The 21,545-nt window shown below is 39.8% G+C and overlaps 1 protein-coding gene and 1 non-coding gene across 2 annotated transcripts in view; one reads left to right on the forward strand and one right to left on the reverse strand.

Moving 5' to 3' along the window:
* Window positions 1–11,501: 11,501 nt before the first annotated feature.
* Window positions 11,502–21,545, forward strand: part of LOC114629152 (ubiquitin-conjugating enzyme E2 variant 2-like) — a 59,243-nt gene continuing 49,199 nt past the window's right edge. Inside the window, exons 1-2 of the mRNA XM_028777159.1 lie at window positions 11,502–11,565; window positions 20,248–20,337. Of these exons, the coding sequence (XP_028632992.1) occupies window positions 11,502–11,565; window positions 20,248–20,337 (154 nt within the window). The remainder of the gene's footprint in view (window positions 11,566–20,247; window positions 20,338–21,545) is intronic.
* Window positions 20,175–20,345, reverse strand: LOC114629240. The gene has a single exon (XR_003712621.1). It is a non-coding gene; the product is annotated as a U1 spliceosomal RNA (small nuclear RNA).

The following is a 21,545-nucleotide window of genomic DNA, read 5'->3' on the forward strand; positions in this document are numbered from 1 at the left end:
CCAGGAGCTGTGATAATCTGCATAAGATATGAACAAGATTGTCTCCATCAACGCCTATCATGGAGTATGAAAGGGCTCATGGTACCCTAGCCCTCACTGAGGGTTTATATATACAGGTAAATGTTGACAGAGACGGAAGAGACGCTTTCCTTAGTTGCATAGCCACTGGGAAGATGCCAGTTCTCATTATCCTCCCCAAGCAAGCTTAAACAAACTCACAGAGCTGCCTCAAAAGTTTATAATGAAACCCATTATTACTCATAATTAATAAATGTTAATAATATTCTGTTTTGTTACAAATGGTAGGAAGCATAGTTCAGTGATAGAGTATTCATGAGGCCCAGGCCAGAAGATCACAAGTTCAAGGAGTGACTCTACTACATAACAAAATCCTCTCTTTCAAAAAAGAACTTTAAACACCAAGTTATTCACAGCTACTAAAGCGATCAATGATCTTTCTAACTGATCATTTATGAGAAGCCCTTCATACGGACAAGTCCTTGTGGAGCGTTTCTACTATTAGCCCTGGAGAACAGAGAGAGGCTGCCTGCTACATCACTGCCTGGTTAGTGCGCGTGCACCATCTTGCTAGCATTCACCGAAGGTCAGAAAGTCAACAAGCTAAGCTGCCCCGGGACAGCTCTCATCCCACACCTGCTGGTGTGCTTGTAGGTTTCTGCAAGCCTCTCATCATCATCTCATCTATAGAAATAATTGTGTCATGTGTGTGTGTGTGTGTGTGTGTGTATCCCACAAATGTATATGATTACTTTCATTGTTAAAATCAATATATGACCCATTTAAACTGAAAAGCATATGATTCAGAATTTTACTTCAAGACAAAAAGTCCCATCAGGAGTGAAGCTATTTTTATTCATTACAAAATACATGCCTCTAAATTTCAAAGGTAGCCTGTTCACTGGGACTCATATAATTTGTGTTAGCAATACTTGAATTTTAGCCTACCTAGAGCTATCAAATTCCACTGATGGGACAGTGTGTTGTAGAGAATTTGTTTGTGAAAAGCAATGACTTTACGCAAAAGTACAAGTCCTGGCTCCCTTAATTTCAACTTGAAAAGGCTGAGAAAAGTTATTAACTCAGAGAATTTCCTCATTCATAGAAAGGTAGTCACGTAAATAGCAAGGACGTCTATCTGTAAGTTCAAATGATATCAGGAAATAGGCCTTGGGTCATGACCTCTTCCTTATCTACATCCAAACGTGTTGTAGGTCATTTACTGAGTCTTCTAAGGTCAAGAGCTAAAACATCAGGAATAGCTACAGCCTATACCACTTTCGTTACTTCCTATTATGAGCTGAATTTTTAAAAAGATCCTAGCATTATTTCTAATACCTATATGTGGGAGGGGGGACAATTGGTGCATGTGAGTACATATGCCTTGGAGGCCAGAAGAGGGTAAGGGATTCCCTAGAGCTTGTATTCCAGGGGCATGTGAGCCTCCTGACATAGGGTGGGTACCACACTCAGGTCCTCTTCATGCACAGCAAATGTTCTCGATTTGCTCCAGGTCCCCATTAACCAAATTTAAATTATGAAAATTAGAGCTGGGCTGTCACATACTATCCCACCCGTGAGAGGAGGGCAGGAGACTGATTGGCAGAGTTCACCCAAGACCAAGTGCAGAAATGGTGCTGTATTTGTACCAGAATCAAGAACTCAGACATCTGCAGTGATCACCCATGCAATAGAAATTAGAACAGCAGGTTAGGTACATGGAGCAGGGAAAGGCTGGGATGCTGGCAAGAAACAATGTGTGTCTCTGTAAAAGTGAGCAGAGACGATACTTAGTTTATCTTCATCTCAACCTAAGGATACAGTTCTAGAACTGTATATAAATTCTAGCTTTTGAAGAGAAGCCAGGATCATTTTCAAATTTTTCGGAATCCTACCTATTACCATCAGGTTCCATTAAAAACAAACACACTGTAGGCCAAATAAAAATACCGAGTGCCAAGTTCAGTTTGTGGACCATCAGGTTGAAGCTTCTGACCTATAAATCCTCATTAGGATCACCACATGGCCAAGCCTGGCAGACTCTCAGAAGTAGCCACTACTGTGCAGCATTTCTTTTTTATCCCCATAACTGGCTTTGTTCTTCTTCGTGTCATGTCCAACCATGACCAAAAAGAGAAATTGGAAAGGAAATTTCAAATGGGTAAATTCACCAGGACTAATTACGGCCAGGAAGAATTTTAACTAATACCTCCTCTGATCCTTTCTTTAACACACATCTGAAACCCCTTGACAGTGAAAAGTCTGTCTCCCAACACTGGACAAAGGACACCTGAGGTATGTCCACCCCAACTTACGGGCTTCCCCTCCCCCACCCCAGCCAGCTGACCTTGACAAGGACAGTGGAAAGCAAAGCGGCTGGCTCTCAAGCCCGCTGACATTTGGAAGCACAGGTGCAGCCCAAAGCCCTGGAAGGATTTGGCCAGGCATTCCTGTGACAAGCCCAGGCCTGAGGGGGAAACTCCCCTGACAGTCTGGGCAAGAGTCTGAATCTGTCATTGTCTGGCTGCCTTAGCCACAATGCCTGTCTGCGACAAGTGCTGACACTGGATGCCTGAAAGGGGGCTCAGTCAAGCAAGCATTTGTCACAGAAAAGTGCCCCAACTCATATTTCACAGGGTGATCAGAGGCGGTGAGACAAGAGCCTGAAGTGGCCCATCCGGCGCGTTAGCAATGGCAGCCTTCTCACTGGGACAGCTGGGCTGAAGCCAGAGAAGCTTTCTTTGGACACAACAGTTACCGCGCCCCCAGAGATGGTGAGGATGGACCAAACCAGGCCTCGCCCCACCCCCGTACCTCAGTGCATAGTCCTACAACACCCCCTTGAGGATCTTAAAAGAATAAGCACCAAGAGGCTGAGCAAGGCTCACAGCTAGAGGAGATAGGAGCCTAGGGCTTGAGCCCTCCCAAGTCCTCTGCCACCAACTAACACCCAACGGCCCCCTCAACCCCATCCCTCACCCCCGAGGCTAGTTTTTGACTTTATCTCAACAGCTGCCCTGAGTGGAAATAGCACAAGCCCTCTGTGACTCAACCTACAAAAGAAATGCGTTTCATTTTTCTTTCATTCTTGTTACTCTGCAGTGCGCACAATAATCCTTGATTCTGAGCTCCATCCATTTGTATGGAAAGGCAAATGAAAAAGGCAGAGGAAACCATCAAATTTAGTTTTTTCTCAGGAGTTTTACAAAGAAATGAATTTTTTCTTTCACACTTTCTAATTTTATTGGCATGGCAATCAAAGGTGGAAATTATTGCCCAGCTTCCCATCCTTGAGCTCAGTGCCCCACCCCCACCTTCCTCACACACCTCCTGCCTTAAGCCCACCCTGCACTGTTAAGTGACTTACTCCTTAGGGAAACGTAGAAAATACACACAAAAGATGACCTCTCTCTCCAAGCAATCAAGACAAGCACAGTAAAACGCCGGGTAGTTTTAACTTCACCAGCAGAACCAGAGTTAGCCTGTTCTAAATCCACAGCACAAGGAATTGAGTCCTAGGACACAAAGAGCTAGACATGACGACAGCAGTAATATTAACAATAAACACGGACTTGGACTTGGTGAGAAGAGGGGTATGGGAAGGGGAGGAAAATAAGATGACAGACTGTCCTGTGCATATATAAAATTGTCACAGAATAAATTGTTTTTAAAACTTCAATTTCAAATAAACTGGATAATCACTAATGTTTATGGAATGCTTAGCATGTAATAAGCCTTTGTCTAAGCTTTTTGTGCGTACTTTACTGATGAGAAAAACAAGGTCCAAGGGCTTGCCTTGTCAAGCTGTGATAACATGGCATCAGAATTGCAAACAAAAGATAACATGGAGTCGGAAATACAAACAAAGGAAAAGCACCTTGAACATAGTACTAAAACCGTGTCCCAATTACAGTTACTAAGGAGTGGTTACAAATTAACCCAATCTTGAGTAAGAATTAGATTTGATCTTACTACATAAACAACGCGTATCAGTTTGGGCTATTTTTCTCTCACATTAAAAATAAGCATTCAATTTAAACAATTCACATAAGAATTTGACAAGTGATCAATCATGCATGTAAAACTTCACAATGCTCACCCTAAAAATCAGCATGCCATCTCTATCCTGTATATATCACAATAGTAAGTGCCTCTCACAGCATTGACAACCAGATGGTAAGTGTGCAAGGTCAGCAAACACCGAGAACAGAGCTGATTTTATACATCCTTTAGAGTCAACTTGATAATGAATGTCCAAATCCTGAGAGTAGTTTATCTCATCACCTGGCTATCAATTCTTTAGTGTTCCTTCTGTAGACTGATGGGACTGTATTTCTCTTCCTGAACACAGAAGGAAGGTGACCACTTTGATGTTAGAGTACATCGCAGTGGCACTACATGACCTCTAAAGGCCCCTTATGAAGCCCCCATATCTTGCCTTATTGTTAATGCTGGGGTGTCCATTCCCAATGCTCTGATCCACCATACACACAAGGCATTTGCACTGAAGGCATCATGCTGGAGGGGATGCCTGTGGGAAGAGAAACCACAGTTCACACCAATCCCACGGAAGGGGAGTCAACCCAACAAGGTTCCAGCAGAGGGCCACCATTCTCTCCACTTCTTTTATCAATCAACGATATCTATGAGTATAACACAATAGTAGCTATTTCAATGCTACTAAGTTTTGATTGGTTTGTTTTAAGGGAATAGATAACAGGACCAACCTCTCATAAAGTGTTACTCTTCTGGAATGTTATTTTCAGGAATGGCTCAGCAGACAAAGGTGCTTGCTGCCAAGCTCAAGGACCTGAGTTCAGTCCTCAATACCTACATGGTAGAAAAAAAGAACTGACTCCTTTATATTGATATCTGAGCTCTACAGATGCACACACACACACACACACACACACACACACACACACACACACGAGGTCATGAGAGCAGGAGAGCTGGTCCTGCCTCTCACCAGCTGCAGCACTCAGGAGAGCAGGTCCTGCTCCTCACCTGGGCAGCACAGTAGAGCTAACCCTTGTGGCTGGGAGTGGGTGAGCTGGTCCTAAGAGCATGAAACCAGGAGAACTGACTTTGTCCCTTGCTGCCTGTGGCATTGGGTGAACTAGCCAGGCCAGTGCTAGAGAGCTTGCCTTGAAGGAGCAGATGGAGGAGAGCTGGTGGGCTGACCAACTCAGCTACCTCCCAGGCCCAGTTCCAGGGATTTCAGTTGGTCTAGCCCAACATCTACCCTATCTGTAATCTGCTGGAGCATATAAAAGGACTAATCCTGCAGATCCAAAGCTGCAGGATCTCCATAACACAGAACACGACAGGATATCTGAAAAGAGTCCTGAGAACATCCAGTATTGATAGTGTGACAGAGCCAGAAGCCTGGAACAGACCAATGGACTCATTGCAATGAACATTTTCAAGTAAAGATTTGTGGATAAAAGTGTGTATATACCATGGGACACACTGTGACACACTACAGCTTCCATGACAAGCTAATTTTTAAAATTCTTTTAATTTTATCTTATTTTCTTTTGTGAGGGGTGGCTGCGAGGGTGGAGGGCAGATATGACGGATGGGAAGATGAGTGGATTGGGGTGCATGATGTGAAACTCATAAAGAATCAATAAAACTTTAAGAAATAATAAAATAATAGAAAATGGAAACGTAAATGTGAACAGTAAAGACTTCCTTTATTTTTATGATATAATATAGCTATTTAACATCAGGTCTTAGGGGAATGCTTAATAACATTAAAGCCTTTATAACATATTATTTAAATAGAGGTTTAAAATAAAAATCAAATGTTTACTTTTGTAGAAAAATATGTACTAAAATGTGGTGAAGATATTCTAAAGTTTAAACGGTATTTATATCTGAATTGTTATAAATTATATAGTGTCTTCTTAGTGACTATATATATATATATATATATATATATATATCAAAATTTGATTAAGTAGTAGAGAAAATTCTTACTATAATGGCAAAACCTTATTAAATCTATGTAACTTATAAGAATTCTTACTGAAATCCTGAGCTCAAATTCCAGAAAGATCTACCTTAGTATCTTTAGAAAAACATACCACCTCTCTAAATCTTAATTTCCTCTCTACAAAATCAAATGTTCAAAGTTAAGGTAAACTGAATAAGGCCTGGTGCAGATCTAGGCAGCTACAAGGCATTTGATAAATGTTTTTTAAATGTATTTGTTTATTCACTTTACATTCCAATATCAGACCCCCCTCCTCCTAATACCACTCACACAGATTCTCCCCCATTCCTCCTGATAAATGTTTTTATTAAATTTAATGATAAATATGTTGTCCAACTTTCCCAGCACAACCATAATGAGGGTTGAATTAAACGCCTGTACCTCTCAAGTGAAAAGTTATTTGGTCCTCTGTCTCTCCACTCATCAAAACAAGAGAAATTTGTGCTAACTGCCTCTTCCTACCAAATACAGACAAAAGTGATAGGCAAGTCTGAAGCTTTCCAGCTACAAGGAGTGAAAGGAAAAGAACTACCTGGGATAAAATGAGCAAATTGTTCACTAATGGATTTCTGTGTCTGGATGTGTAAGCCATTTCTGATCTTTTTTTTTTCTGCTTCCATTATTACTGTGAATCAAGTTTTACCACTAAAGCTCATATTGACTCACCCCATCTTTACCAGAATGCTTCAGTACAACTTTTAGAATCATCCCTGTTGCCCATTATGTTGTTTCTCATGTGGGAATCTGAGACAGAGGAAAGCTAAGTAGTCTACCCATGATCACACTAGTAGAAAGCTCAAAAATGAACCCAGTCGAGCAGCATGGCTTTGCTATCTTTTTGTATGCTTTACTCTATCTCTCATTTGTATTGTTCTACTCAATTAATACAACTATGGCATCCATTGTACAAATCTTGGCATAGAAAAAAACATCCAATAATAATTCAAACTGTCCATCTGACCCATGTGATGTTTATTAAGCTACATATTATACACAGAGGAAAAGAAAAAAGAGACATAAACTCTTCTTCCTGGACCACTAGTTTAATCTCCCTCTACTGCCCTGTGATACCCTCAGTATGATCCATAGCTCCCTGGGCATAGTATATTAATGTTATGTCTTCTATGTTTAGTCACACATCTGAAGAAATGAAATCATTTACCCAAATGGACAGTTTCTACCTCATTACTGCCTTCTGAGATCAACTTTTTAGAATAATCATACACATATATACCACACACACACACACACACACACACACACACACACACATTTAATGAATATAATGCCTCTAACATGCAGTAGTCTGGGTCTAGAGTTGACAAATAACATTCCCAACCTCCACTTGGACTTTGAATAAATTGCAAGAAAAAATAAGATGCAGACAGTATCCAAAATATACTATCTATGTTTTCCTGGGAAATATCATTTATATTTGTGGGTTAACGGGCTTCACAAACTTAAATTTTATGGTTAGACTCAGTTCTAGGACATGCTAACCTCTGATAGGAAATCTTGAATTCTTCAAAAGCTTTCCACCTGCAAAGAAAAAAGAGAGAATGGAAACCCATAAACATTTCTCCTCCCAGCTCCTAAGTAAAAGTAACTTACAGTTCCTTCTCAAGAGAATCAAGAGAGGAGACCAAGAAAACTACTGGGATTGTTTCTTTACCTCTTATGATAGCCTGGAAGAAGTGAGGATTTGTTAAAACTGATGCCATTGCTGATTGAGCACCTAGTTACTGCAAGTTATTTACATTCTTGTTGCACGTTTACATGCATAATGCACATACTGTAGTTGGCCCTCAATAGCCATGGCTTCCATAGCCTTGGATCAAACTACTGTGGAGCATGACTTTCTGAAAAAATGAAATTGATATTCACTGAAAATGTGCAGACATTTTCTTGTCTTTATTTCCCAAACATTTCGGTATAAGAATTACTCAAATAACATTTACATTGTATTAGATATTATAAGCACTCTAGAGATGATTAAAGTTTGCAAGATATACACACATTTTGTGCTAATGCCTTGCCATTTTACAGAAGTGACTTGAACATACAGATGTTGAACTTCATAGGTGGTCCTAAAACCAATCCCTTGCAGACATTGGGGCCTGCAATACATCGAATCTAATACAAACTATTTAAAATATTTGGTTTAACATTTGTTCTGCAAACCCAGAGCTATCATCAGAAGAACAGCATTTTAACTTTTCAATCACACTTACTGTATAATACAGTGCTGATGTAGGCTGTACGCTCCTTCAAAATACAATCTTACACTAACTGCCATCGCCTTCCTTCGAATTCAGGAGTCATTTATTTACAAATGCTTGCCTGTTGATGCATTCATGAAGGAAGAAATTGTAAAGAAATCCATATACTGCCTTTCTAATTTACCACTCAGAAGAGAATGAGATCAGCCTTTGTTTAAACACTGGGTTCAAAACACTTGTTTATATATCAGTTTGGAGAGCTACATAATTCTCTTCCTCTCACTGTGACCACAAAACTTAACAGAAACAAGGTGAGGGATGAGAGACTTCTTTTGAATGGTGGTTTTAGAGAACTTCTATCCATTTTGGCAAGAAAAGCAGGGTGAAATAATTCAGTTGATGGTAGTGAAAGTGTGTGGCAGAGCCAGGAACCAAGGACTACGTGTGACCTTTGGCACAGTTTGTCTTATGCCGCTGCAGTAAAACATTCTAAGAACAACTTGGAAAGGAAATGCTTTGTATTGGCTTATATGTCCAATCATAGCCTATAACAGAGGGAAGTCAAGGCAGGAACCTAGAGGCAGAAAATTATGCAGGGATCATGAAAGAGCTCTGCTTACTGGCTTGCTCCTCATGGCTTGCTCAGCTTGCTTTCTTCTTGGTACTATCACATCAATTATTAATGAGGAAAATACCCCCCAGATTTGCCTACAGTCTTGGGTAGCCTATCTGCTGTGAGATATAGTCACTGATAATCAAGGCCATATTAAGTCTAGACCGAGCAGCCTAGCAGGATAAGCATCCGATACAGTGACTAAAAGCTGACTAGAATAAGTCAGACCTCAGTTCCAAGGCTCCCTAGGAGTAGAAACCTCTCTGAACCCCTACAAAACATGTTAGCTTCTACCTCCGTGCATTCTGATCATTGGTACATTTGCTCTGTGCTTTAAGCACTTTATACAATAAAATATTCTTGGAAACTGAGGCACAATGAAGCTAAGTGTATTGGATTCGCAGGCTACCCCGATATTCTTCCATTATGGGTCTGTGGTCCCCAGTAGAGGGACAGAGCTGCTGACAGACAGCTCTCAGTTCTGGCCATTTCAGGGCATCTCTATTGTTCTAATTAGTCTACTATTCAGAGAAACTGCTCAGTGTGACGGTTTCTCCATCTCAGCTTAGGGTGAATCTGAAAGGTCACTAACATAGGGTCAAGCCCCTTGTTCTCTGTGTACTGCTACTTCTGTCCCACTCATCCTTTGGGTGTTGGGCCACAGACATGACTAAATAAATTACCTGCACATTAGCTCATCTCAGAAAAGTCAGAATGGGACTCTAAGTCACTTGTCCAAGACCCATCAGCAATCAGGAGGCTTTAAACACAAGCATGCAGTAGCCCAAATCCTTGCTGTCCCACAGCACTGTCACCCACTACTAGCTATCCCCAATTCCTTATCCCAAGGCTCCTATCTGGATCTGGATCTAAGTCTCACCTTTCAGTAGAAGCATGGTTCAAATGAAGACTCTGCATCCAAACACCCACAGAATTCCACACCAACTGGGAAAGGTAAGCAGCCCTCTGCCTGTGGACAGGAGATCTCAAGTCAATAGCATGTCTTCCATCTCCACATCTTTCTCCTTTTCCAAAGGATTTTTCAGAAGTGGGCCAAGGAGATGACATAGAAAGTAGTTACAATTTCCTGATGCTGCGAATTGAGGATAGGGATCTATGGGGCACACTTTCTCACAGCTCAAATGCGCGCTTTTTTGTTGCTGGGTTTGTTTATACTGTTTTGTTTTTGTGAAAGTGGTTTTCCAACCAACTTGCTCTTTAGAAAACAAGTTACTTTTTTTAAGGACCGTTTTCTGTAACATGCAAGCTAACATGGGTAACATTAGCCTTTTTCTCTTCCACTTTGTTATGTTCATTTTAAATAGTGAATCCAGTTGCCACACCATAAAAGCCCAAAATTGCCTGTTTGCTTCTTACGATAACCCCTTGTTTTAACATCATCTCTATATTTCTGTGTTGTGATTTTAGGTCCTACCTCTCCACTATATTTCATTACAAATGTAGCAAACTAGAACAGCCGATCCTCAGATTATTTTCCCACCCCAGTGTTCAGCACCAGTGCTCTCGACTGTCAAGGAAAGCTATTTGAAAAAAAAACTTTGATTTGATAAACGAAATTTTGTCTTGGCCTCCAAACATTTAGTCAGGAGTCCCATGTTCACCAGTCTCTGAGTTTTCAAGGGTTTCCTCTCTTAGTAAGAGTGTAGCGGTCTCTACACCCTCAGGGCAGCACCCAGAGTAACCCAACCTTCCGTTCAACTTCCTGGTATGTTAGCAACCAGGATGACAACTCCTCAAATCCCATCCTACATGTGTGTGGCTGCTCTGTGAAGCCGTGCTTTTCAACCGGCATGCTCTGCATCTTCACCTTGCCTCAGACTCTTCTGCTCATGTCAGGGGTGTAGCTTTGATGCAGACGTGATATTGGAGGAAAGCAGTAGGGGACAGAAAGGAACGGGATCAACAGCTCAATGGCTTTGAAAGTCTGGATTTCACTGAAACCGAAACCAGCCTCCTCTCCCTTCTTTAGACACTGATGATCACATTAATTCCAGATGAAAAGAAAGCTGGTGTCTTTCCCCCCTCATTTTGGTGAAGTTTTTCTAAAGGGAACCTGCAAAGGAAAACTCTCTCTCTCTTAGTGCTCCTAGGCAAAGCATTGAAGTACAATCCCACTGAAATCAAAGTGACAGCTAGAAGGCGCCTATAATCACAGCTCTGTGAGTTCTCTCAGGTCAGAATACAACTGTCAATTATCAAGGTCTCTTTGTAGGCCAGACAAGCAACAACAGATTCAAGGTTTAAGATAAATGTACCAAAAAGACATAGCCACTTAAAACGTGTGTGTGTGTGTGTGTGTGTGTGTGCAGATTCACACTTATATGAAAGCAATAGTGACAAATTCAACAACCCAGAGTACATGGAGTTTCCAGGAAAAGAAAACCAGGAAAGAGATTGTAAAATAATTATTTAAAAATGTGTTAACTATGTCTAACACAGTTAAATATGGCCTTGGTTCTCATGTTTTTCAAACAAAAACAAACAAAAATAATTCATCCAATATAGAGACTGTACTTAAAGTTCAGTTCACTAATTCTCAGATAAAGTGAGTAAAACATGCAACCCCCTGGCCACCTAGAAGTTGTAATCTAATAATAGCAGACAAAACCCCTTAATCACTGTAAGGACAATGACCACCACCACATCTCTTCGTCCCCCTCGCAGCAAAATTGCAACTAAGTCATTGAAAAGAGGTAAGAATTGGACCAAGAAATGTTCAAATTCATCAACTCCCCCATCCCTTGGTGGGAGGTGAGTGCTGAGGTGTGAAGGGACTCAACCTCCACAGTACTGACTGAGTGATGGAGCTGACGATATACTCAATCCAGTCTCCTTTGATGCCAAAGCACATCTACATCATTCTAATTCACCTATTTTACTTTTAATAACTCTCGTGGTATTTAAAGGACGTTAGATCTCAGTAGACAAGAAGAAAGGCCTAATGAAATCCTTTGGACCTGTCACCTGAACTGGAGACCAGAGAGAGTAACGAGAAAGTGTTCAGACAAATGGAATGAACCTTAAGTTTCTCTATCTTTATCTAAAACTACATATAATACGTGTATGTGTACTCATATGTATATAGGTTGGATTAAGTTTCTCTGCTGGGGTGCCGAGCAATGGTGGTGCACACCTTTAATCCCAGCACTTGGGAGGCAGAGGCAGGTAGAATTCTGAGTTCAAAGCCAGCCTGGTCTACAGAGTGAGTTCCAGGACAGCCAGGGCTACACAGATGAACCCTGTCTCAGAAAAAAAAAAATTCTCTTCTGGGGTGACAATGTTCCCATTAAGACCCATAGACTATGTAATAAAAACCCCAGTAATAAGCATGAGAAACCACACTTCAAGTCATTGGTCAGGAGAGTCTAAAGGATGCTAAAACAATATAGGATACTGCTGTTGCTCTTAATTGCCTCCCAAAACTTAAGGGTAAGACTTTACGAAGGCACCACACCATTTACTTCAGACACAAGAGTAAAGGAGCTGCATCTGACCCAAAAGCTTCCCCCCCACCCACCCCAGGACTAGTTTTCATAGTACTGGAAGACAGTATGCAAGCTGCCAAGAGAAGGAAGCATTAAATCATCCTGCCCAACTATAATGCCTACAAACCATAGCAATACTCAGTGTGACAAGATACTCCTACTGGTGCAATAGTAGCACATACATCTTGGTGGCAGCCAGCACCTTTCTAATTGGATTCAAAGCCCACTCAACATTATAGAAATTATGTCTGGTCCTGGAAGCTTAACCAAACACCCATAGCTGGTAAGGCCACAGATCTAAAAGGAGAACCGATCACTGCCCCTTTCTTAGACCAGCATAATTCCTAACTGCATTCCAAATACTTATCCTTACACCCCAGCATGTGTGTGGTTCTCACACCTTATCAAAACAGTCTCTCTTTGCCATCAATGGGACCATTATAGAAAACCACAACTAGTCATACTGCAGAGAACAACTGTGAAGTGCCCAGCCCAGACTGGTACATGGACAGCCCAACTCATACAGCTAATGATTAGAAAGCACTGCAGAAGAGATGGGCAGAGTAAGAGTCGGAGGATCAGAAAATCTGATGCAAAATTGTGTCTTCTAATTATGACAGGGAAGCTACACCCATGAAATCTCAACAATATGACTGCTCAAACAAGACCTGAATAAATGACAATGCCTATGTGGATGGGGAACATTGGATGTTGGAAATCACACGGTCCCCTCTAAATAAAGAACTACAGTCAAGTAACAACTGTGAAGTAAGAAAGTGAGTAGTTTTCCTAAGAGATGAAGGCCCCAAATACTTATCAAATAGTGGGTGACCAGTCCTGAAACATATATACACAAGCAACACTAAGTGGATTCAGCAAGCTGTGGTTATATAAAATGAAAACAATCACTTGGTGAAGAATTCAAGTCTCAAGTCTGATCCTTCTCCACATACTGAGGGAAATGCCATGAAATAGGAAATGGTCTTAAGAGGACATACCCCTTCAGGTTAATATTAGCTGTGTGCCTCTCAGAATCAGGAAGAGATCAAAGAGTTCAGTATACTTCCTGTAGCCGAATTACCAGGACTTATGTAAGTGAGTTTGCATAAGCAAAGAGCTCCAGAAGCTTCTCTCTCAGCACATTGAACAATGTGCCCCCAAAGCCACTCTGACCCAGAAAAAGGAAGAAGTAGGAGGCTGTCAAGCAGAGAACACTTGAAACTCTGTTCCCTGTATACTTTGTTTTTTCTGTGACCTCTGCCACTCTGGCTGCATGTGTGGGCACTCATCCTTTACATGCAAATACAGCTCTGAGGCAGTTTTCTTTCTGTAGAATTAGATAATGAATTCTCCTGTTGCAAAGTGACCGACCGCAAGAGCCTAAGACATCACTTCCTTTCAATTTACGCCAATGAAACAGAAATTGATAAATTACTCTTTGTATAATTTGGGTTTTGGTCTCAATTGTATCTCTAGTGACAAGAACAAATAGGTCTGTAGGATTCGTCTCCTATCTTTCCCTGTGACAGTGATTACGGGACAGGCTAGTGACAACTAGAAAACCACATTTCTCTGACTCTTTCACAATTACTCTAAAGTGACAAAGTATTGCATAGGCTAAAAAAAAAATCATGTAATGGAGAAAATAATTTTTTATCTCTATTAGCACACAAAAATGTATATAAACACGGAGATGACAGTCTTAGCCAGGCATGGTTGGACACATCAGTAATCTGGGCAGAGGCAGGGGGATTTTACAAATTTGAGGCCAGCCAAACTTACAAAGCTAGACCCCCGTCTCAAAACAAATTTTGTTAATTATTACTATTATTAAAAATGTAGAGCAGTAGTAAAGCACTTCCTTCACCTGAATTTGAGTCCTAGCAACACGAAGATTAAATAAATAAACAAAGCACTATTGGAGAGTATTCTTGGGTTGTTAATCACTCCATGTTCTCTATCACTAATAGTTTTGCATTCTTACCATTTCTGTTCTCTGAGAAGTTGACGCAGAGTAATGTTTCTCTGTGTGTTTTTGGAGGTGGAGGAGGCTCCCCCCAAGAATTCTGTCATCTCCTTTCTGAATTCAAATGGCAAACCAAATTTGCACATTGTTGATCCAAAACTCAAATCTTTAACCTAAGTCTAAAATGATGTGAAATCACATCAGGAGACATGCCTGTCCAAGCACTATAGCAACTGAGCCAGCGTTGATTGGAGTCTCAGTCATTTGCTCACCTTTCCTCAACCCAGAATCATTTGTGCTTCACCTGCTCCCACATCAAATTATCCTATAACTGCCTTTCGAATACAGTTATATCAACAGCACCAACAGCACCAACTGGCTCCTGGACCTCAGGGATGTGGAATTGCCTGTTCCTTTTTCCTCCCCTTGGATGTACAGGACAGTGTTTACAGTAACTTACAGAATTATTTAAGAGAAGAAAAAAATGTTCTGAATCCATAAATATACTAAGGAGATCAGGTGATGCCTTCCTCAGTATGAGATGCTCCTCAAAATCACAGAACTTAACACATTGCCGAGTTAACATACTTTTTTATAAAATACACCTGCACAGTTTGCTTGCCACTTCCTCAGAGAGAACACCAAACTACAACAGTCTTCACTCATTATACTGAAGATTTGTAAGTTGTTTGAAAATTAAAAGCAACTTTTAGACTTTCTGGAAACTGCCTGGATGTGGTGATAAAGTATTAAAGGAGAACAGATTCCTCAGTTCAGAAATACTATTTGTTTTCTGCCACTTCCTGAAAGGAATTCTGATTTCTATTTCACACTTGTGGCAGAGCTTGCCCATAGCACTTGTTCCTCCAAGCTGTGGGGAAGGAAGTATAATCCCTCCTTTATTCCCTTATTTACACAGGGTCAGCTAGCAGCCCAGGCTGCCTTTGACCTCTTGTTGCTCCTGCCTCTGCCTCAAGCACACACCAACACACACCGCATTAAGTCCTCTTTTAAGTGATGGGAACATTCAAGTTCACAGAAGCCAATGTTACCCAAGGTCATGGGATTTTAAAGGGGTCAAAATGTGAGTTGTTGGCCAAATGTGTGCCCAGTTATGGACTCCGACTATGGACTGTTATATTATGGACCCCTGAAGTCTTCAGCAGTCAGTTAAAAGAAGTGCACGTCCAAACATGTGAATTATTTTCTGCAAAATTTTGAATTATTTGTTGAATATGGAAAGGTAGCCACAAATTGATTTTCAACCAATTTCTTATGAAGCCAGATCAGCTACTAACAGCCTTTGGCTTAGAGGCTACCATGGTAGGAATTCACGAACAGCCACAGGTAATACATAAAAACTTCCTAAGTCAGAGGTTTGAAACTTGCTTTAATTTTTAAGCAGGTTCAGGTTGATATTTTTGGACCGCAAAGGTAAGAGTCAAAAACATCAGTCTGGTAGGTTTCTCAGTATCATCAAACACAAATCCTGTTTGGAAGAATGGATTTTTTGTTCAGACTATAAAATTCCCAGCAAATAAATTCTGTTTTCATCTGGTTTTGCTTGTGTTTAAGATCTGGCCTTGTTCTATTACCCATGGTGGTCTCAAACCAGAGCTCAATGATACTTTTACCTCAGTTTCTGGAGTGCTGAACACATATGTGCACAGCTCAGAACCCAGTAGATCATTCATTTCCTTGGTTGGCTGGCTGCTTGGTTGACTGGTTGGTTGGCTGGCTGGCTGGCTGGCTGGCTGGCTGGCTGGTTGGTTGGTTAGTTGGTTAGTTGGTTAATTCACAGATATTTTTTCTATGTTTGTTTGATTTGATTTTTTTTCCCCTTGGGGGAGTAATGTTTAATGTTTAGTTTTGTTTTGTTTTAGAGTCAGGGTTTGACTATGTTAGTCTACCCTCTTGATCCTCCTGCCTCAGCCTTCCAAATGCTGGGATTATCAATATACCACTTGTAAACAACTTGTAAAAAATATTAAAAAAATATTTAAAAATACATAAAAAGAATCATGCGCCAGTTCATGCTTCTGAAACTAAGTCATAAAACACACAGAGGAATAAAAGCCAGAAGAAATAGATTATAAATTTGGACTTAAAAATGTTCTCTATATTAAAATTATCAAGCTACATGATAAAATAAGTCTAATCAACGTTAAAGATGTAAAACAAGATAATCATGGGCCACATAATACCATTTCTGCCCATATTGGATTTAGATATGACGGTGATCCCACAGATGCTGAGGTCCTAACCATCAAAATAATCTCATAGCACCTGAGTTGATACTGACATCATCAAACCTACTGTGCTTTCAGTTGTACAAAAATACAGCAAATCAATACAAACATATGAAATGACTCAGTACGATACAACATACTTGATGATACGAAGAAGCTATTATCTTAGTGACTTATGTATTTGCTATAATATGCTTTTTGTAATTCTTAAAATTTTATTTTAGTGCAGCCCAGGCTGGCCTCAAGTTTGCTGTGTATCTGAGGATGCCCTTAAACTTCTGATCCTTCTGCCTCCATTTCCCAAGGATTACAAATATGTATATATCACAAAATGCATTTTTATGCAATGCTAGGGATTGAACACGGGGCTTCCTGCATGCTAGGCAAATACTCTACCAACTGAGTTACGTCTCTGTAGCGAGATGTTTTCCCACAACATTTGTATAAAGCTCAGAGATTGGGCTGTATGAGAGGTAGGCGGAGTGAGGAGTCGGGAGGAGACAAGGAGAGGAAGGGGAGAAGACTAACAGGCAGAGGAGGAGACTGGCAACGATGGAGGAGGATGCATTGGTTGAGAGCAGTCCTGGGTTAACAATTTATATCTAAAGGTTAAATATTGGGAAAGAACCTTAATTGTGAGGGCATCTTGTTAATTGAGCATCCCAAATATATAAATCTATTGGTTAATTATTAAGCTTTAAGAGTCTTCATTCGACCAGGAACTGTGAGCATGGTGAGTATTGTCTGGGGTTCAGCCAAGCTTTGTGGAAACAGCGTGGGTGCCAGGGCCAGTGTTTCTAGATAGCCGGAGCCACAATCCAGAGCCAGAGCTGTGGGAAAATGGCGGCTGCCCGGGAACAAGCCTTAACTCTCAGGTGAATAGACTTAAATTTCTAGTGAATTCGTGCCTGAAGTTAGTGCACCACTTGTTGCGCACATAATATTTAAAAAACAGTGTCGGATCTAGCTTGTTCCCAGTCAGCCACCATGCTCACGGTTCTCTGTAGAATGAAGACTCTTAAAGCTTAAAGGTATCCAAAGGATTTGTATATTTGGAATGCTCAATTAACAAGATGCCCACACAATTAGGGTTGTTTCCCAATATCTAACCTTTAGATATAAAGTGTTACCCAGGACTGCTCTCAACCAACGCATCCTCCTCCTTTGTTGCCAGTCTCTTCCTCTCCCGGTTAGTCTCCTCCGCTTCCTCTCCTTCTCTCCTCCCGACTCCTCACTCCGCCTACCTCTCATACAGCCCGATCTCTGAGCTTTATACAAATACAGTGGGAAAATATCCTGCTACACATCCCCAGTCCCTATTGTTGTTTTATAATACTTTCTTTATACATATAAAACTAAGAGTTGACTGTAGAACAGTAAGCCATGCTATGCCACCAACAGCTTTATATATCTTGAATCACACATTTCTTGTCTGTATAATTTTCTTTTGTACTTTAATTCCTTGTTTGCTCATTATGGCCCCTAAGTATATGAAATATACTACTAATCTTAGCAAAAATTTTTAACAAATGTTTTATAAAAATATCACTTACATTGACAACAAAATTTCCAGAAGTTGATGTAATAAAATAGGTAAACACCTTATATAATAGCAAACAAATTTTATTTTAAAAATTAATAAAGCTCTAAATAATTGAAAAGTAAATACATTCACAAAAAAACTTTGAAATTATAAAAACTTCTTTCAAACTGATCTTTTAAAATTCTGATAAAATTGCTATTTGTGAAATTTTATAAGAGATCTAAAGTTGATGTAAAAAGCAACAGATAAAAAATAATCAAGATTACCTCCAAGAAGTTGAAAGGAACTCCTTATTACTGAAGACACCATGTACTCTGGACATGGGACTCAGGAGATTCAAGCTCCAAATCTGACCTGAAAGCCTCGTGTCCAAGGACTGATATTTTGTAGAACCAGAAGATGTTGCCAGGGGAAGGAAACAGTAAGTAGTTCTGCCAAACTGTGATGCATACGATCCACAGCAATGATCAGGACGGGAAAGTATCACAAAAGTGCAACAGTGGCACTCGCACCTTGGCAGTAACCTACTGGCTACTACTTGGCTGTCTAATTAGACTTAAGGCTAACTCCATGGAAGCAAAATTATGTCTGATACTGGAAAACTAACCAAGTACCTGAGAAGAGTGAAGTCATAGATCTTAGAGGACAACCACTCCTGCCACTTTATCAGACCAGCACAATTCCTGCCTGAATTCTAAATATATCTTCATGTATATGTCATCATGTATATCATACATATATATGCATGCATCTTTATGCCCATAGATAAAGATCATTATCACTCCTAATCAAAGAAGCTTCCCTTTGCAGCAGATGAAGATGGTTATAGAAAACCACAACTGGTCAAAATATAGAGAATGTTGGATACCTGGCTCCAGTTGAGAAATTGATTGCACAACTCCTGAACCTAAGCCTCAGGAAGCATAAAAGAGGAAGAAGAAAGAAGAGCCAGAATTCACAGGAAGCCTGCTGTGAGACTGTGTCTCCTGGAAATGATAGGGAAGCTTCATCCATGCTACCTCAACAATATGGCTGCCTCAACAAAAACCAAGCAATGACAACACTAATATATATACAAAGACGGGAATGGGGAAATCTCACAGTACTACAACCCTAAACAAAGAACCACAAGCAACTAACAATTGCTGAGAGAGGAAGAATGAATCTTCCCCAGGGATGAACTACTTAATTGGTTATCCAACATCAAGTGGTCAGCCCTAAAATTATACACATGCAAGCAATACTAAATGGACACATTAGGTTGTATTTATGTATTTGTGTGAATGTGTTACATCATCATCAAAAGGAAAGCATGAATTTGAGAGGGAGAAAGGAGGAGTTTGGGAAGAGTTGGAAGGAGGAAAGGGAAGATAAGTTTATTTAATTATATTTTAGTCAAAACTTAAATATATTGAGAAAACATTTATAATAAATGAACAAACATTAAAAACAGTCAAGAAATGCCTTTAAAACAGATACATTGTCAGACATCACCATTACAAAAAGAAAATAGGACCCTGAGAGTAAAAGAATTTCTTTAAACTACAAATCACAAAAGAAAAGGTCAATGTATTTGTCTAATTTTAAAAATGGTACCTTTTGTTCACATAAAGTTTCATTAATGAAATAGAAGTAAAATGTAAAAACTGAAATAAAAATTGCAGCATAGAGAACTGACCAGAGATTCCAAGTCATAATACATAAATAGCGTCTACACATCAGCTAGAAAAATACAATGAGGGTTGTACCCAGGAGTGCCTGAAAAGATACTCGACCTTACTAAGTGCAAAATGGCCCCAAAAGTACTATCCAGAGTAGTATAAACAAACTGAGCAAAGTTGACAGTAAGGTGGTGAAACAATACAAAATTTCATGGTGCTAGTAGGAGTATAAGGTTGTGTAGTTTCTTTCAAAAACAATTCAGTATCTGTGAATATACATATGTTCTGAATATGTATATCCCTGACCCAGCCATATCCTCATACAAATCTCCATACAGTTCACTTATACCTAGCTACAACTAGTAGCTAATACAGTGATTCATAATAACAGTATTTGTAATGTGGATGACAGAAGTTATAGCTTGTAGAAGACAGACTACACAGTTTTTCTTTTCTCTCCCTCTTTCTCAGAAAGTGAGAGTGGTCAGCACATCCAGTGTGCAGTGGATGAGTCTCATCCTGGGAAAACTGCCTTCTTGATTATGGTAAGTCCCCTGTCAGGTAAGTATTAGACTGTAGAATGTTTAATCAATAAAAAACACCTCACAGAAGAAGAAAATAGCAAAAGATGGTCCATCAACCTGGAGAAAACTTGGAAAAACACAAAACTCAAATTACAAGTCAAGATGACCACCCAAAATGTAATTAGCCACATAAAAATTCAAAAATAAAAAAACAAACAAAAATTCTTACATATTCAAATAAAATGAGAGAGTGATAAACACAAGATTAAACAGAAGGCAAGTAAAAGAGGACCAGGGCCTTTGACCAACCTGCAAAGCCACTAAAAGTATTCCAGATGTATACAAGATAGGTCCCACCCACACATTTTCTATAATGCCACTTTTAATATCACCTACATACATTGCAGTATCCCTTTGTACCCATTCAGTATCCAACACAATTATTTTAGTAGATTTATGTTTTCCTATCTGCATGTAGCAATACTGCAATATTGTCTGGAGATATTAGAGAGCAATTTCATAACGTGAAATCCCTTAGCAACATATATTAAGCATGAATATATAAGAGCACAATCTAACATTGTATGTATAATAATAATAATAGTAATAATAACTATAGTAGTAGTAGACATAGTAGTATCGTGTTCCATCACTTGTTATGATTTGACGTAAGGTAGGATAGCTCTGGTCAGGAATGGAATTCTGGCTGAAGTGTGACCACTGAGAAACTGAAGACCTACAATCTCAACAGACAGCCAGTATATTGAGTTCTAGAACAGGTAGAGGTTTTAGCATCAAGAAAGGGTAACAGAACAAAGACAAGTTTATAATTTCAGGTTGAGAAAAACTCGACAGACGGATTTGGAGCCTGGGAAGTTTCCAGGAGTGACTTTGCAATATAACAGATGTCAATATCCCAGATTAAGATGAAGTCATACCAAGTTAGGTGAAGGAAAAGGCTCAGCCAGGAAGATGTTCTGAGCTACTCTCCAGAGCTCCTGTATGTTAGTTTTCTGTTGCAGTTTAAATTATTGCCTATTATAGAGCTGTGTGAGAACAGAAAAAAGTATTAAAAGGATTTATATACAAAGGCTATAATCTTAAAAAAATAAAAAAAATAAATAAATAAAATCCAGACATGATACCAGCAACCTTGGCCACAAATATATTCTGGTTGGTCAGATAAATAAATGAATAAATAGATAGATAGATAGATAGATAGATAGATAGATAGATAGATAGATA

Source organism: Grammomys surdaster, unplaced genomic scaffold (genome assembly GCF_004785775.1).
Source record: "Grammomys surdaster isolate TR1022 unplaced genomic scaffold, NIH_TR_1.0 278, whole genome shotgun sequence".
In the NCBI taxonomy this organism is placed as follows: Eukaryota; Metazoa; Chordata; class Mammalia; order Rodentia; family Muridae; genus Grammomys; species Grammomys surdaster.